This window comes from Mus pahari, chromosome 19 (genome assembly GCF_900095145.1).
Source record: "Mus pahari chromosome 19, PAHARI_EIJ_v1.1, whole genome shotgun sequence".
Taxonomy (NCBI): Eukaryota; Metazoa; Chordata; class Mammalia; order Rodentia; family Muridae; genus Mus; species Mus pahari.
The window spans coordinates 35668455-35683987 of record NC_034608.1 but is presented as its reverse complement, the minus strand read 5'-3'; the positions used below and the strand labels follow the sequence as shown (position 1 = coordinate 35683987).

Below are 15533 nucleotides of genomic sequence, written 5' to 3'. Positions count from 1 at the left end.
CCTAATTCTTTCTAAGAATAGAGCATCTGTGAACTCTAATAACCTACAGCCTTTTTCTAATAGTTTACTCTGTGTGCACTCCATGGCTGCAGTAGACCTTCTTTTAGGCACTTCCTCCTGATCTCTCTTTGCAGGAATGCCTGATTTGATGCTGGGGTTCACTACACCTTTGCCATTTCTCCTGCTCTCACAACCAGCACAGGGTGGCAACCCAGTTGGGTTGTTCAGGTGCATTTTGATTCCCAAGTAGAGCTGGGCTTGGAATGAGGGTAACCCAAACAGGACTAAACAGGAGCTGAACAGGAAACTATCAGAGGCTCATCATAGTTGCAGACAGTTACCTTTTCAAAGGTAATTTACAATTTCTTTTCAAAGCACCTTTTTGCTCCCAGTTTCAGTCACAGCTGGGCCCATTCTCTTCCCCCACCTGCATTTCTTTCCTAACTTAGGCAGAGGTCTTCCTCTGGTCAGTGGAGAAAGAGAAGGATGGCGGCCGGCCTCTGCCTGCCCCCACAGAGCCCTCGGGCTTGCTTGCGTGGCCGATTGTATGGTTTCTCCCCGGTGCGCGGCGTGGGCTTCTCCCACTTGAGCGCCCAACAAGTCTCCGTGCTCCAGCCTGCGCGCAGCCGCGCCAGAGACTGAACGCTGCTCTGGCTGCGGGAGCACTAGCAGGGGCCTGAAAGCCCGAGGCCGGGCTGAGTCCCCGGACTGTGCGGTGCCAGCCTCCTTCCCCTCTCGGTGGGTAGGATGGTTGAGTCCAGCCACCACCACGGCAGCGGCTCCTTGCGCCTCTAGCAGCTTGTCTTCGGCGCTCGCTCCCCGCCTTCCTCCCGCTCCAGCCCCGCTCCCCCCCCCCGCGCCCCTCCCGCACCTCCCACTCGCTGGCTCTCTCTCCAGCTGCCTCCGCTCCAGGTTGCTCCCGGCTGCGCGCGCTCCTCTCCCCGCCTCGCCCCCTCCCGCAGCCTCGCCGCCTTGGTGCCTTCCTGCCCGGCTCGGCCGGCGCTCGTCCCCGGCCCCGGCAGCCCCGGGGCTGCGCTCGCTCGGAGCATCTTCAGCCCCGCAGTGGCTCGGACCCGATGCTACGGGAGCGGAGCGAGCCGGGCGCGCAGAGCTGCGGGAGGCGTCAGATGCGCGGCCGGGCTGGGGACCCGGAGCTCTTGCCAGCTCGCCTTGCCCTTTGGTGATTACCGGGCTCTGTTTAGAGCCCGGTCGTTCCTCGGAGGAGACCGGCGCATCCGAGAGGAGCCATCCGTGTCGTGTGCGTGTGGAATATCTGCAGACATGACTGCGTGGAGGAAATTCAAGTCGCTGCTCCTGCCTCTGGTGCTGGCGGTTCTGTGCGCGGGGCTCCTCACTGCAGCTAAGGGTAAGACAGGCTAGCTCGGTACCGGGGAGACGGCCGAACCCTCGGAGGCCCGGTTTGCTAACGCGAGTGTCTTATCTGTGGATTGTAAGGGACCAAGCGGCAGGCACCGGCCGGGTGGCTGTCCACCAGCGACGCTAGGGAACGCAGCGCCCGATACCGAGCTTCCATCGTGTTCTTCCCACCCCTCATCTGCCCCCGCCCCACCCCCGCCCTTCCTTCCCCCTCACTTGGGCTCAAACGACATTTCTCTCTGTGCTGTGTGCTGTGGGTTGTCAAGGAGAAGAGAGCCCGACACGAGTTGGGCAGAGAACTGCGCCTTGGCTCCTGGCTCTTGGTGGGCTTGGCGGGTCACAGGCTGGGGTAGTTCCCACGACTTCTCCCCGGACCCAGCGCACCTGGGAAACATACTGGGCAGAGTCAGCCTGGCAAGTTCAAGCTCGCTGGGCTCCTGTGCCATCAGAGAGAGCTCCTAGCTGAGTGGTGTTCCCACAGCTTTACACATCCTCTCACCCCATTCCTCTGCTTCCCCTCTAAGGTACTCAAACTAGCTGTCTCTGGGAGGTTGCCTTCTCTTTCCTTCCCTGGACTTTGCTTTTTTTTGCAAGTTATGATATCTGGTAAGGTGGGTGAAGCCAGCAGGGAGTTCTGGCCCGGCCCGGTTTCCCTAGGAGATCATTTCTCTGTGGGTGCAGGGGTAACCCCTGTCTAAGTCTGATCAACCAAAGGAAAGGGGTCTTTCTCTATGGTTCCTGGGGCTTTTTTTTTTTTTTTTTTTTTTTTTTTTTTTGGCTCAGAGAATTAGGCTTTCTCCTTGAAAGGAGTTAGGGAATGTTTTCTCCTAAGTCTCTACAAGCTGCAACCTTCCGGCTGGTAATATAGCTCCTGTGCGCTAGGTTTAGTCTATGGGAAGGAGGAGGAAGGAAGGGAGAGAGAGAGAGAGAGGGAGAGAGGGAAGGAAGGAAGGAGAGGGAGAGGGAGAGGGAGAGAGGGGGAGGATTGATTGATTTCACATTGGCAAGTACCTGCTCCCATTTCTTCCCTCTCTGATGCTTCTGGTGCTTCAGTTTCCTTCCTCACACTACTGGGCAAATCTGTATCTGCATCTTTATAGACGGATTGCTTTTCTTTTTAAAGAATGGAACCAAGTCTTAACTACTTTTTCCCCCCTTTGAATCTATTTGTTCCCTCTTTTCCTCAGAAGAAATTCCCCTTTCCTCCCTAGACTACCCCAGCTTCTATTCCCCTAGTGGTTCAAATTCAAGGCTTATTAAGAAGCCACAGAGGACTCTGTGATCTCCATCCAATTCCACACCCGCCTGGAGAGAGCAGAGGATTGCCTGAGGGCTCCGGGTGGGGGAAAACTGGATGCTGGCCCCTCTGTTAGAGGATGCCCCTCTGGCATCTCTGTGAGGATGCATAGCACCCTCACAATAGCTATCTGTGGGATGTGTCCCGGTAGCTCACCTAGAAATAGGTGGGTCCTGCTTAACTAGAAAGATGGGATTGCTTGATTTTTCTGGAGCTTCCTGCAGATGCCTACCCTCTGACTACACGCCCCCTCTCCCCCCCCATCTAGACTGGGCCTCCACCTGCCAAGGCTCCACCAGCCAAGCACCAAGCAGGGTTAGGTTAGCAGAGGGCTCTGGTCTCACTGGGCACGCTGGGAAATGAGAGGCAAAGCATGAAAAGTCAAGGGCTGTGCCCCCCAAACCAGGTGCGGATGTCGACGTTGGAAGTGGAAAAGATTCAGGACACAGAACCAGGCTTTGTCCAGACAACCCCTTGGTGAAATGATATTCTTGTCATGCAACTATGCCAAACTTCTTACCCTTTCCTGCACTCTGAGATGATCCAAGGCAAAGCTTCCTCCTTCCCTAAACCTGCAGCTCACCCTTGGAGCGCACTCTGGGTTTCCTTGGAGTTCTGAGCAATCCTAGCTCCCTTCCCCCGCAATTAACAGAGGTTGCTGCGTGGAGCCCACAGCCTCTCGCCCGGCTGCTTAATAATCCCTACACGTGTGCGGGCTGATTCCGCCCCCACGAGGGTGGTCTGGCGCTCTGGGGGAGGGGAAGCAGGGGCCGGGTGTGGAGGGACAGGTCCTGGGCAGAGGCTGCACTGGCCTGGTTCAGGGATTCCAGGGTAGGTGCACAGAGTCCTGGGCCTGGACTCAAAACCCCAGGGAACCGAGTGCCTCCTGCGCACCAGGAATCCCGGTTGAGACCATGGAAGCCAAAGTGAAGCCAAGGCGCTGCCAGCCCCTGCTTGCTTGGCACTGGGAATTGTACGCGAGAGCGTGCGCGCGCGCGCGTACCCCGTGTTCAAAGTGACTGGGACTCTGGTCTTCAAGAACGTTTGCGCTATTGTCTGACCCACAGAGCAGTGGGTGCATGCTCCTTCATTAACCCCCTCGGGATCCAAGCTTCATCTCCTAGCACCCACGAGGTCAGGCGCAAGCCCTGTGGCTGTGCAGGCTGTCGGGAGGCTGGTGACGCCAGCAAGAGAGTAGCCAACAGTGTGCTGACTGGCAGCTGGGGCAGGGTCGCAGTTTCCCTTAGAAAGCCAAAGCCAGTGGGCCAAGGTCGGACCTCTGCCAGGGGGTGTTGCCTCTGGGCTCCAAGGCTTGGCCAGAGGGTCCGAGGGCACCCTGGCGCCTGCGCAGAATAGGGTCCTCCTCCAAGGAGCGCACAGGAGGGAGCTGGGCCACTGCCACTCTCAGCTGTGCTGCCTGCGCTCAGGTGGCAAGGGCTCCGAGGCAAAAACAGGTTGAGTTTTTAATGCCTGGGACATCTTTCATGACCTGTTTGCCAAGTCTGAGAGACTGGAGGCACTGCAGTAGAGGTCGTTGGAACCCATAACCTTCAATGCCCAAGCATTAGTTGGGGAAACCAGGAATTCCTTTATTTATTTATTTATTTATTTATTTACTTATTTACTATTTTTGTTGTTGGTGGTGTTGATGGTGATTAATGAGATGACAAGGATGGATTCCCAAATTTAAATCTCTTTGTAAAAGCACATTATTCAGAAAGCAGAGGAAAATGAAGATTTTTAAAGCTTTTTCACTTGGTAAATAGATGGAATAATTCATACAAGAAAGCTTGCTTAAATCTGTGCCCCCAATATGGAATTGAGTTATCTCTAGAGGCCTTTTGAGCAAAGTTTGTTTCTCAGTAGGTTCTTGGGTTATTGGTTGTTGGCTATAAAAAGAAGCTAGCCTTTAGGCTCGGCTTGAAACTCCAGCTGAAAGTATTCTCACCTAGTGCTGTAAGGAGCCTTGCCTGAGGAAGTCTGAGAACAAAGGCAAAGGTTTGTGCAGGTGGATCTTAAGGTTGTCTACCTCGCCAGTAAATAGCTTTAAAACTCAAGACATCGAATTCCCACAGAAACCATATACAGAATTCAAAGGCCAGATGCCCCTAGATGGTTACCCCTTTGAAAATTCGTATTACCAAAGGACGATAAGACTTTTAATTTGCAGGTCCTTTATTTTATTTTATTGTTTTTAAGAGCAGGGCCACTCTAATTTGATGAAGCCAGCAACCCGTGGAAACAAGTGTGCTCACCCCACCCCACCCCACCCCAAATCCACTGTGCATCAGAATGATGGGGGACTGTTAACTCTGTATTCAAGTTGTTCTCATCCAATCTCTTCCCCTTGCATTGTCAAAGACAGCAGTGTATTTTTAAATTCAGATCTGGTCAGCCCAGAGCTTCCTACTACTACTCTGGCGTAGCCATTTAGTTTCTAGTGTGGGACGTTTAAGACAATGAACAAGCAAAGCAAAACTTGGGGTTAGAAACATTGGTTAGGAGCCAGGAACACCTGCCATCCTTCCAGAGAACTGGAGTTCGATTCCCAGCACCTATATCAGGCAGCTCACATCCACCTTTACTTCAACTCAAGGGGATCTTACACCTCCTTCTGGCCCACATATTGGCTACACTTGCACATAAATAAGTAAAATGTGTGTACTTTTTTTGTTTTTACAAAAAATTTAATAAGGGAGAATCTTTCTCATGATATCATAGGATAGGCAAACTGGAAGAAGATAACAAAACCACCTCTTTATACACAATCAGAGGAGGAATGGTAGTAGTTCAGAGGCTCCAGAACACCCTGGGCTCAAACACCTTGTTAGGTTAGTAGAGACTAAAGGGGGGGGGCTATTTTTAGGTTGGGCTTTCATCTGGCCAATCATGCTTACTGGGAACATGACATCCATCTGGCTTCCAAGTTCCTCCCAGCAAAACACCACCTTCCCCAGGGCAAGGCTGCCCCAGTCAGTCTCCAGTTTGTTGTCTCAAACACAATCCAACTTGGAAGATGTCAAGAAAATGGTTCTGCTTCCTCCCAGAAATAGATCAACAGAGGCTTGGTGGCCACTTAGTACTCATTGCCGAGGATCTAGCAAATCCAGTGTAGACATTTCTAAGCTGTCAAAATGCAAATGGCATATTAAACACTCCATGCTCTACTGAATTCTAAATGTGACTCTGGTAGTTTTTCTGCTGAGCTCATGGTGAAATAAGCTGTGACAACTTGCATGTGTGCAATTCGAGCTATATGTTCCTTTTCAGTCTTTTTTCTTTCTTGTTGAGTTCATTTCCTTCGATGAATAATTAGATACACCTTATACCTTGTACCTAAAATGTGAAGAGGGCATGCCTTTAAATTTGATTTTACTAGGCAAATTCTACATCACAGGGAGATTTCTGGTAAGGAAAAGAAATGTATCCACACTATCTGCATCTTTGCTCTAGGGAGCATTTGAAGACCTGTTCATTCCTTACATCACCAGAGTGGTAACTTGAACTCCCAGACCAGGGCTGACTGGGAAGAGGGGATCAAACTAATTCGGTCATGCTCTCCCTACTGCTTGGATTCTGTTTTGTTGTGTTGCTTTGCTTTTGTTTTTTGTTTTTTGTTTTTATTTGTGTTTTCTTTTAATGAGCTAAATGGTCTTGATCTTGATGAACCATCTGAGGCCAAGATATAGATGCTTTTGGCTTTGCAGAAATGTATTCATCCTAAAGGAATCAACCCTCTGCTGCTGCCTTCAGATGCATAGGCATGGTCCTTAGCTCCCTGGATATCTATTCCAGAACAAGCTATCAGTATACAAGTCAAATACTCATCCTCAAACAATTATAGCTAAATTTTAAGTAAGCAGATCGCTTCCACAATGGCCTTGAGATGACCTTAAATGACCTTTGATTGTTGATATGACTTTATTTAAGGGTAACTCTAGTCCCTGGTGTGGAGACTGATTGTGGGATTAATATCCTCTTTATTTGAAAAACGAACACACAGAAATTGTAAGGCAGAGCTGGTTAAAATGGAGTGGTTCATGAGCTTTCTGCAGATAATACAAACCCTGTTTATCATCCAGTGGATCAGCTTCTCCTGATGCTATGTAGAAAGTGGCTCATTTTGGTGCAGTATCCCTCGAATCACTTCCATCAGGCAGGGGTCTGCAAGAGAGAGAAGTGACACCTGTGCTTGAGAGAAGTTGCCTGCTCCTTCCTTAGGATTAATTCTAGAGCTGTAACTTGAGTGGCAGGTGATGTGACTTCTGCCCACTTTGCTAATACTGTGTCTAGAACTTCCTCGGTGAATGAAGCAAAGCAAAACAAAATACCACACCACACAGAGTCACACACCTGCTTAAAACAACTCTGGGAGTTTTTCATCTTTAACACATTTGAAGTTTACGACTGCAGCCATTGGTTTAATTTCAGGGTTGGTTTAATTTCATTCCATTCTTTGTAATAGAGTAAGTCAGGGACATTTTACTGTATGCCTTAAATCTTGTCGCTGACATGGGACCAAGGGATACAACCATGCGGGACTCAAATTTGTTGGCACTACTTTCAGATTGTTTTTGCCAATGGGAAATATATTGGGAACACAATGACAACCAGGGGGCACCCGTGATGTGAGCTACCAGCTCACCGTGATGTGATGTGATGTGAGATACCAGCGAACTGAATGTGTTCATTTACTAATTCTGGTCTTTTGGGAGAATCTCAACTTTAAAACAAACAAACAAAAAATTGAAGGCAGACTTTGAGGATGTGGGTTCTATAGAATTAAAAACAAGATTGTTTGTGGATGATCCATATAGTAAGGCATGTGCACCCCAGTAGAGCTCTGATAACTGAAGAGGGTCAGGGCGTGGTCACACTCTTCCCCCATCTGGACAGCAAGGGACATTTGAATGTTCTCATGAAAAGCTGATTTCACCAGAGAATAATTCCTCTCTCTCTCTCCTTCAATTCCTGTTCCCACCCTTTGCCTCCAACAGAGTCTTAGAAGTATGCATGGCATGATGTCACTTTTAGGGCACCAGCAGCGCCCATGCATAGGTTGTTCTGATACAGAGAATACAGCTGATCTCAGAACAAGAGGGCCTATATTGAGAACAAAGCAGAAAGGAAACTACAGATCTAACTTGGTCTGTACAAATTCAAATTTACACTCTTTCATTATTTAGTAATGAGATGTGGAATAATTACATTGCAGATAAAAGATATACCTCACTTTAAATACATATAGATTGGATCTATATGTATCCCATCCCTTCTTCCCTTTCAATAAAAGGCATGAGGCTCTAATCATCAATTCATTAATTCATCAAAGGATAATTAGCCCACACAGATTTCAACATGAATTTGCTTTGTCGTGAGTGAAACTGTGCAATTATTTCAGATTTTTTTTCCTCTGTACCATCCATGGCTCTATTATCACTGTCCATCACCCTGCACTGTTTAATCTTGTTAAAAGTATAAATTTACAACAAAGCTCCCATCTGAGTTTCCTGCCCATACTGTTTGTATTGTGAGCAGACTTCAAGGAATAATTATAGTCTTTCATGTGAGAGACTACATGTTGCAGCAAATTATTCTATATTTTCCCTGTTACTCTTTAGTATACTCTGATGTGATTGGTGTTATGTAAGAAAGAGCTAAATGCTGAATTAAAATTTGCATTATTTGAGGACTGATCCATAATGATTTAAAAGCCTTTGAAATCAATTGCGGACTCAAAGCACTCATTTTCCCAAGGCCTAGAGAATCCCTATGGCTTTATTCAGAGAAATATGCTTCTCCTGTACTTAATGTGCATCATCTCCGCTGGTCTCTAAGGAGTTGGGAATTTGCTTCCCAGGGTTGATATCCATGGACAGACTGGGGGAGGAGCCTGAGTATCCCTTTCTTATAGACACACACAGTATACAATCCACTGGGTTGAGGTCGTATTTTGCTCTTTCTTCCTACTGTGCCCAGCTAGCACAGAGGACATATCCACTCCACTCTGGTGTGTGAACTCACTGTCCATAACCAGCCTTTTGCCACTGCACCCATCTCACACCCAGGCTTAGCAAAAGGCAGACACGAGTTCTCATGGGAGAAAAAGCACACACTCTCAAAGAATAGGGACAGGTCTGTTCTGAGGCTGCCCACAGTTGTTATCATGGTTCAGAACCTCTTTTTTGAAATTTGTTAATTTGTAAGGAAATTGCTATGTTATCAGGTACAGTGTCGTTCTGGGTATCCAAGACTTACAGGCTTTGTGGTTAGCACTTGTCTAAGGAGAAGAGCCTTTAACAGCATAAGAGCTGTCACATTTGCATAAGCAATCTGCTTAATTGAGCAAATAGATACTTTTTAAAAATTCAAAATTCTGAACATCAGTTTTATATATATTTCTCATTCTGCTTCATTCTTATATAAATATAATTATTGGGGAAGTCTTGAAGAAAAAGCCTGCCACAAGGATTCACTTTTGTTTTATGAGGCGATCTGTTCAACTTAGAGGACGCATTAATATAGAAGCCTACTGGTTCTATTTTTTTTTTTAACCTTTTGGAGAGTAAGAATGAGTGTGGCAGAAGTCAACTTCAACTTCATTATATAACTGAGGGCTGACATAGAACTCTTGATCCTCCTGCCCCTACCTTCTAAGTACCTGTATTTTAAGCTGTGCAATACCACATGGATGAAATGCATGAATTTTAAGACCAAAATCCCTAACAGTTTAAAATCACAAGTAACATCTAGGTCAAGTCAAGAGGGGACGTTACCAGGGTTGCCTCTGTCACCACGGAAATGCCTCAGCTGACTGACCTTCTCAAGTGTTGAGCTAGAACTACTGTCACTGTCCAGATGCAGAGTTTAGTTTGTGGTGACAGTGAACGATGAAACCTGTGGATGAAATCCCATATATTTGTCGGTCACTCTCCGGAGAAGGACTGTAGGGGGCATTGGTGCCCGTGGAGAATATGAGAGCACTCTAAGCAGAAACACTGATGGGTTAACTCAGACATGAGGGCTCCCTCTTTTTTTTCCTTCTACTGCAGTCCACAAAGGAGAGGTTGCTGTTGCTTTCCAGGCACCTTCTCACTGCACCAGGAAACAGGCTCTTGACATAATTTCCATTGATCCAAAGAGGAGCCTGTGTAACAGAGACCTTGATGCCATGGCAACGTTGGAGAGGAGAGTGTCTGGGAGGTGAAAATGGTTTGGGACTCAAGGAACTGTGGAATAAGGGAAGGAACTGCAGCTAGTGGGTGGAGAATGAGGGCATTGCCAAGAGCAGGTCTAGATTTAGTTGGATGCCTTGCCTGATAGCACAGAGCGGTCCATTTGAAGTGTACAATCTACAAACGAACACACACACACACACACATTTATGCTCAGTTGTCACCATGGAAATGCACATGTGGATCCCTAAAGTAGAAAGACCATAGAACAATGTAGGAAGAAGGACTGTGGAGGGTCTATTTTGCAAGACACATAGTGTGTATATTTGAGGTCTCACTACCTCCTTTTCTCATGTTTCTACTCTTTCAAGCACTTATAGTGGGAAATAAGGTGGCTTTTGACAAAATAATGTGTTAAGAACCTTGTGGCTTACTGAAAGCAAGCATGCTCCTGCTTCTCAAGTCCTATCAAGACTTCTAGACAACACCACTTACGGACATCTGTAGGTCTCCATATTCCACAACTGTTCAGTCTGCTGGCTGTCTAGCTCTTTCTCTCATGCTGTCTGATGGGTCTTTCACAAAAGCAGGTACAACTTAGCTTGAGGCAGACATGAGTTCTCATGGGAGAAAAACCACACACATCCTGACTGTTTATGTTCTTCACTGCCTTTGTGTCTGCTGGTCTCTGAGCTTGCATAGCTTTGAGTCCATGTCTAGTACCCTCCATTCATAAACCATCAAACTCCCTTTTAATTTCTGGTCACTTGTTATACTTTGTGATCATTAGTCATTGGGTAGGAAAGTGAATATCTAGACACTTTGGGGAGATAGCCTTCCATGCTGCTGTTTTTGTGTTCTACACATTTCCTATTGCATTGTCCTCGGAGAACAGAAGGATCCTGGGAACCTGTATTTCATGCACTCACACTCCTGCTTTAGTGAATAGACCCAGGTGCACTCAGCCCATGCTGTAGAACATCTATGCATTAATTTTAGTGAACACAAAGTGGTTTTGAATGTTCTATATAAAGGTGCAGGCCAGAATGATGAGAAGTAACCCTAGTCTCTGCTTCAGACATCACTTACTCATGATGAAACTTGAACTTGTCCACATAACCATCTGTGAAAACATTAATCCAAATTGTTGGGTCTATTCCCCTGTTTATTTGACACACTGGGCATCTTCTAGTGACTTTTCCTCTTTGTATAGCCATAGGAGTTCAGAATGTTTGCATTTTTTTTCTTTTCTGGTTACAATAGTTTAATATTAGAATGTGTTCAGCAGATATTTCAACCTACAATTGTCATTTTTATCTTCACAACTATGTTATCTTCAGCCTTTTAATTTAAAAGAATTACATAAGAGGATTATGGAACAAAGATGAATTAATCATGCCCTTTCTTTGACAAATACATGTGCAACATTACATTTCTGGAGGTCTTAGTGGCACGGAAAGAATCAGGATGGATGTGCTGTTAGTATACTGGAAAGACGAGAGGTCTTCTGACTTTAAAGTATAAAGAAAGTAGCAGAATTGAAATTTGAGGCTTAGAAACATACCTACTACCAAGTGTGTTTCTCTCCCAGCTTTTATCCTAGATGTATAGTACAGAAAGAGTTGGTATAAAACAATATGAAATACAACATGACAAGAAGAGGCAGCTGCCATTTCTTCTGTAAAGTAGATTCTATTATCTTTCATATTTTAAGAACAGAACCTATGTGAAGAAAAGGCTATATGTTAGTTATAGACTCTGGGATATTTGCTGCAGCCACCAAGTCAGAATGAGACACTTGGAGCATTTTAAGAGCTGTGACCATTTGTTGTCCATGAAAAAGAAGGGCAAGGAGGCCAAAAGCCAAAGGCAGGCATAGCAGGCAAGAGACTTCAATGGTGCCCCCTGTTCCTAAGCTGTCTCTTTCTATGGGACTAGATGCCATGGAACAAGGGTGTATGCAGAAAAGCAGAGTCTCCTTCCATCCCTGTGAGGTTTATTTAGCTAGTGTTGCTGCATGACACCAGTGAGAGTAAGAAACATCCTTCTGTTGTTTCAGCTTCTGTGGTAAACAGTCTCTTCATAACATAGCTGGGTCCAATTTTTGGGACCCACCAAAGCATAAACAAGTGCTGATGGCAACTTCGGTGTCATCTCAGGCTCAACTTAAAAAGAGTCCATTTTTAAGATCACTCTGGGGAGTTGGCACAATTCAGTTCATTCTGTGGCTTGACCGAAGTTCTTAGCTGTCTCTTGGCCAGAGCTCACCCTCAGTTCTTGGAGGCTACTCAATGTTCTTTGTTTTCTGGGGCTTTCCAATAAGACCCAAAGGCAGAGAAGAGATCCAGGAGAGATAAAGACAGAGAAAGGGTGCAGAGCTACAGATGGATGATAGATAAAGAGTAAGGCTGGGCAAGTCATATAATATAATCCCTGCATGTAGTCCCACAAGGCTGTGCCAGCAGTCATGTGAATCTCATCACTTTTGACCTGTACCAGCACATCCTGTGTCATGCTTAGATGCAAGACAAGACTCACACTAGGCACAAACAGCATTAGGTAGGAGGCTAATGGAGGCTACTAAATGTGTTGGCCCACCATTTTATTCTGAAAACGGTAGAAGACTATATCATGATGAATAAGCAATATTAAGTTCCTGAGTAAACATAATTACTAAATATGAGTATATATCTTCATTTGAAGAAGAAGCCTAAGAAATAAGCATGAGGAAAGATTTCTGAATTGCTTACTCTAAACGATACATATTAACCATTGCTTCCCCTACCCCAAATATATCTATAAAGATGTAGCTGGTGATACCAAGTCTTAGCAAAATCCCCAGGGAAGTGTTCCTGTCCATTGTTGTGTACCTGGAAAAGTCAGGATAGGGAAAACGGGGTACTCCATACACCACACCAGTCAAACATACACATTGTGCGACTTTTAACTGAGAAATGTGATGTATTTTTTCAGTAAAATGTGCTTATTCTTTTCAGTCTTCCCTGTAGTAGCAACAGTGACAAAAAGAAAAAAAAAGAAAGAAAGAAAGAAAGAAAAGTCAGGGCTTAGATGTCCATCATTTTAAAATAGCTGAATGAGTTCTTGCATAACAAATTGTATTGCCTACGTGAAAGTCTTTCCAGATAAAATGTTGACTTGAGAATTTGAAGTAGCCTGTTTATTTTAGTTCAGTCTTGTGATGGAATAGGGGAGTATGATTCTTTTATTATGTGGATGTAAAATAGCACAGGGGTATCCACACCACAGAACTGGTGCGTGACTGAGAGATTGTTTTCGATGCCAGTGTGAAGTAGATCTAAACACAGTATATCTGAAATTGATTGAAACATGACTATATAAGTTAAGTGGCTTTTATGAGGCCTACAAATGGACAAAGAAAAGTTAGACTGCAAGGTATTTGAGCCTCATGTGACCCTCGAGCTTATAGATCCAAATATCTGTCTTTATTTGTGTTCACCATGGGTGTCTCATCCAAACTCACAGAAAAAAAAAATTGAGGAAATCTTAACTTGTGAGCTTTCTGCCTTGGTATGGCAAGACTCTCCTCCCCTGATATGTCAGTGTGGAACCCATGATACCTGCTTCTCCTGTCTCTCTGTCCAGCACTCTGTCTTACACCTGTGGCCTTCTTTCTGGGACAGTGAAGCTTTGGACCTTACATCCTCGCCCGAGGTTATTGTCTGAGAAAAGCAGTATGCCCCAGAAAGTCTGGGCTTAAGTTTAAGACATAAGATAATCCTGACAGCTGGAAAGGCAACAGTCCAACCTTGAAGCTCTGGAGATCTCAGAGCCACTGCTGATACCAGACAATGCTTGCCAGGGTTAAAAGATTTTGTGGCTTGTTAAATACTTTACTACAGTAAATTATTTCGGTCTTCTAGAAAGCACTTCACTTCTATATTCTTGCCTTCTTATGTACTTTGTACCAGTAGAATACCATCGTTCCAGAACGTTTAACTCTCTAAAACTCAGTACCTTCAATCTTACCACACTAAAATATCTTATTTAGACCACTGAAATGTGTGCGATGCAACTATGTGGCTGCATTCTTGAGCTTGGTAATGTTTAGAATGAATTCTGCATTCAGTGGGCTTTGCAGTAATGAAAGCCGGTGTGTTAGTTTGTTTATAAGCTAATGCCTCAAGATAGAGAGACTGCACCCTAATTCTCAGGGCTGCTACTTTGGTGAAAGCAGCTGTATGTGAAAGTTCTCTGTATGCACCAGGAAGCCTCTGAGACAGGCTTTGCAGACACATCCAGGGCTCATCCTTCAGTGCGTAGCTTGGGAAAACATTAGACTCTCTAATACTTCCCTTCATTATTTCTGCAAGTGGCTATGGACAGCTGAATCTACAGCTTAAAGGTTGCACAGTAAAGCATATATATTCAAAAGGTCCTGGGGAGGTGGCTTAGTCGGGAGTACCTGCTGCACAAACATTAGAACCTGAGTTTCATCTCCTGCTCACACTTAAAAAAAGCCAGGTATATTGGTGGCATGCCTGCAATCCCAGCTTCAGAAGGGTGTGAAAGCAGAGACAGGAGGATTCCAGGGACTTAATGGTCACCAGATCTAGATGAACTAGTGAGCACTATGTTCATTGAGAGATCTCGTTTCAAAAAGTAAGGTAGAGGGCAAGTGGATGATATATATATATAACATTGATTTCTGGCCTTTACATATATACATATATACCTTGTATATATATGTACATATGCACACATGAAAGACAATAAAGCAATAAAGCCTGGTATTGGTATAGGTAGATAAATGGCAACAACTATTCTGTTTCAAGGCTAAAATGGTAGAGTTTCAATTTTATGAGATATGGCCCCAAAATCTATGTCAGGCTAAGCACCTGAAGATGAGTTATTTGTAAGTGTAAATCAGTAATCATGTGTGGATACAGTATTAGTTATAAGAAGAGTTCTAACACCATTCTTTTAGAATTCTCTGAATTATGCAAAGTGATCCTTACATTCTACAGTTTACTAAGAGACAAGTACTCATTGCCCATAAGTCAAGTGAAGGTTTCTGTCAAGTTCACCATTTCAAATTGGGCATTAGATTTGTCTTAAGTGACTAATGGACTCAGACAGTCTGGGAAAAAAAATGTGTCTTTGAAACTCTATTTAATACCTGGAAACTCTGGAATTTAGATATGGCCATAAGGAGCAAAATAAAGAATGCTGAAAACAAAACAAAACAAAACAAAATAACCTTTACAACACACTTGGAAATGTGATTGAGTATTCCACCTGGGTTGCTGATGGTAAATGTTTCCACAAGCACTAAGGACTTTTGTAATCCAAATGTATGAATATACATTTTCTAACTACTTAGTTTTCCCCAAGAAAAGTATCAGTGGCTACTTTTTAATGTTTTCATTAGTACATATTAATTACACGGGATGATGGATTTAATTATGATACTTCCTTATGTGTTCATAATATATTTTGATCGTATTCATTACCTTCTGTTCTCCTCCAACTTCTAGTGACCCCTATCTCTTCTCAGTTAGTTCCTGTTCCACATCTTGTGTCTCTGTCTCTCTCTCTCTGTCTGTCTGTCTCTGTCTCTGTCTCTCTCTGTCTCTCTCTCTCTCTGTCTCTCTGTGTGTGTGTGTGTGTATGTGTGTGTGTGGTGTGTGTGTGTGTGTGTGTGT

General features: G+C 45.0%; 1 protein-coding gene across 1 annotated transcript in view; it reads left to right on the top strand.

Annotated features, from left to right (window-relative positions):
• Window positions 1-875: 875 nt before the first annotated feature.
• Window positions 876-15533, top strand: part of Csmd1 (CUB and Sushi multiple domains 1) — a 1532231-nt gene continuing 1517573 nt past the window's right edge. Inside the window, exon 1 of the mRNA XM_021218735.2 lies at window positions 876-1366. Within this exon, the coding sequence (XP_021074394.1) occupies window positions 1282-1366 (85 nt within the window). The 5' untranslated portion in view covers window positions 876-1281. The remainder of the gene's footprint in view (window positions 1367-15533) is intronic.